Source organism: Carcharhinus amblyrhynchos, chromosome 8, assembly GCF_965287045.1.
Source record: "Carcharhinus amblyrhynchos chromosome 8, sCarAmb.v2.hapA, whole genome shotgun sequence".
In the NCBI taxonomy this organism is placed as follows: domain Eukaryota; kingdom Metazoa; phylum Chordata; class Chondrichthyes; order Carcharhiniformes; family Carcharhinidae; genus Carcharhinus; species Carcharhinus amblyrhynchos.
The window spans coordinates 80,665,542-80,667,195 of NC_137331.1; the positions used below are offsets into that span (position 1 = coordinate 80,665,542).

The following is a 1,654-nucleotide window of genomic DNA, read 5'->3' on the forward strand; positions in this document are numbered from 1 at the left end:
ATACTGTCAGGTGTAATTTGCACTGATGTTAAACATAGTGTTCTGACATCATGCTGACAGGTTTAGTAATAGTTTAGGTCATTTTGCATTGATGTATAATTATGTTCACCGACATTAGAAAAGCATTGCTTTAAGTTGTCATGTAGATAAAAAATCCATTGCAATTGTGTCAAAAAGGAGTTGGCATGATATCACTTTTAAGGCAGTTCTTTCCTTTTGTTGAAACGACACTTTGGTTTATTAACTCTTTGCCCTTGCTACAAAACAGTTACCTCAAATAGCTGTCTATTCAAAGACACAAAAGCAGCCCACTGATGGAAAGTGAATAGAATAACATTAAACTGGGAACAAGGCCACTGAATAAATGTGTTTTCCGATACCAAAAGCTAGAGAGAACGGTGCTCGCTCATGGCAGCTTGAAGTACTCACGCAAGTGACAAAAGGGAAAGGTGGCATCGTCATAAGGAATGGTGGTCACCCAGTAATCAGGGTGTCACTGATACTCCAAGTGCGACCAGAATGATTAACATCAAAGGTCTTGAACTGAGCTCTATCATCTCAATGTAATTAACTGTGGGACAGGATATTAGCTGTGTAATTACAATCTCTATTCAGCCCAGAAAACTTGACAGAATCTCTTTGCTGGCATGAAAGCTGTGTCGTATATCTGTTGAGATTTTTTTTTTGAGTGCGGTCTTTGTCCAGAGGCGCTCGTTACTTGCAGCTGGTGTACTTGGTGACTGCTTTGGTGCCCTCAGAGACGACGTATTTCACCAACTCGCCGGGCAACAAGAGGCGGACGGTGGTCTGGATTTCCCTGGAGGAGATAGTCTGCCGCTTGCTGTGGCGGATGAGGTGGGAGGCCTCGCAGGCGATCCGTTTGAAGATGTCATTGACGAACAAGTTGACGACGTTCATGGCCGAGGAAGAGATGCCAGTGTCCGGTTGCACCTGCTTCAGCACCTTGTAGATGTAGATGCTGTAGCTCTCCTTGCGGCTCTTCTTACGCTTCTTCTTGCCCTTGGCGTGCCTCTTGGTGGCCGCTTTCTTCAGTCCCTTCTTGGGATCCATACCCTTTGCCACCACTTCAGGCATCGCCTATTGAGCTGAAGAATAAGCTGTATATCTGTTGAGGAATTGGAAGCTGCAAATTTTTCTGGAAGTGCAGCATCTTTTCTCCTGCTGATTGAAACTTCTAATTCTTTTTGGATATTTTTCCACCACATCAGAATCTGAGACACTGGAAGTCTAATTCAGGTGGGCAGGGAGTAATATGAATTAGATATTGTTTTACTTCAAGTTCTGGATGAGCAGAAACATTCTCCCATTTAATACTGGGGCGATCAGAGACAGCTTCTGCAGTCTCTGACACAAATTTAATTTCTGAGCTATCTGCTCCATTACTCCCTTTCATCACTGTCTGAAGCTGATTCAGATCGCTCATAATCTTGGCATCCTATTTGATTCTGAGCTGAGGTCTGAGCACCCGACCTCTGCATCAGCAAGACAGCCTACTTTGACCTCCATAACATGACTTATCCCTGCCTCTGGCCTCAAATACTGCTGAAAATTAATTCTATGTCTTTGTTACCTCTCAACTTAAGTGTTCCTGTACTCTGCTGATGGACCTTCCAACTTGCACTCTCCATCAACT

At 43.8% G+C, this 1,654-nt stretch overlaps 1 protein-coding gene across 1 annotated transcript; it reads right to left on the bottom strand.

Annotated features, from left to right (window-relative positions):
* Window positions 1–714: 714 nt before the first annotated feature.
* Window positions 715–1,095, bottom strand: LOC145347050 (histone H2B type 1-L-like). Its single transcript, XM_080194952.1, has one exon. The coding sequence runs from the start codon at window positions 1,093–1,095 to the stop codon at window positions 715–717; it is 381 nt and encodes a 126-aa protein (XP_080051078.1).
* Between the last annotated feature and the right edge of the window lie 559 nt (window positions 1,096–1,654).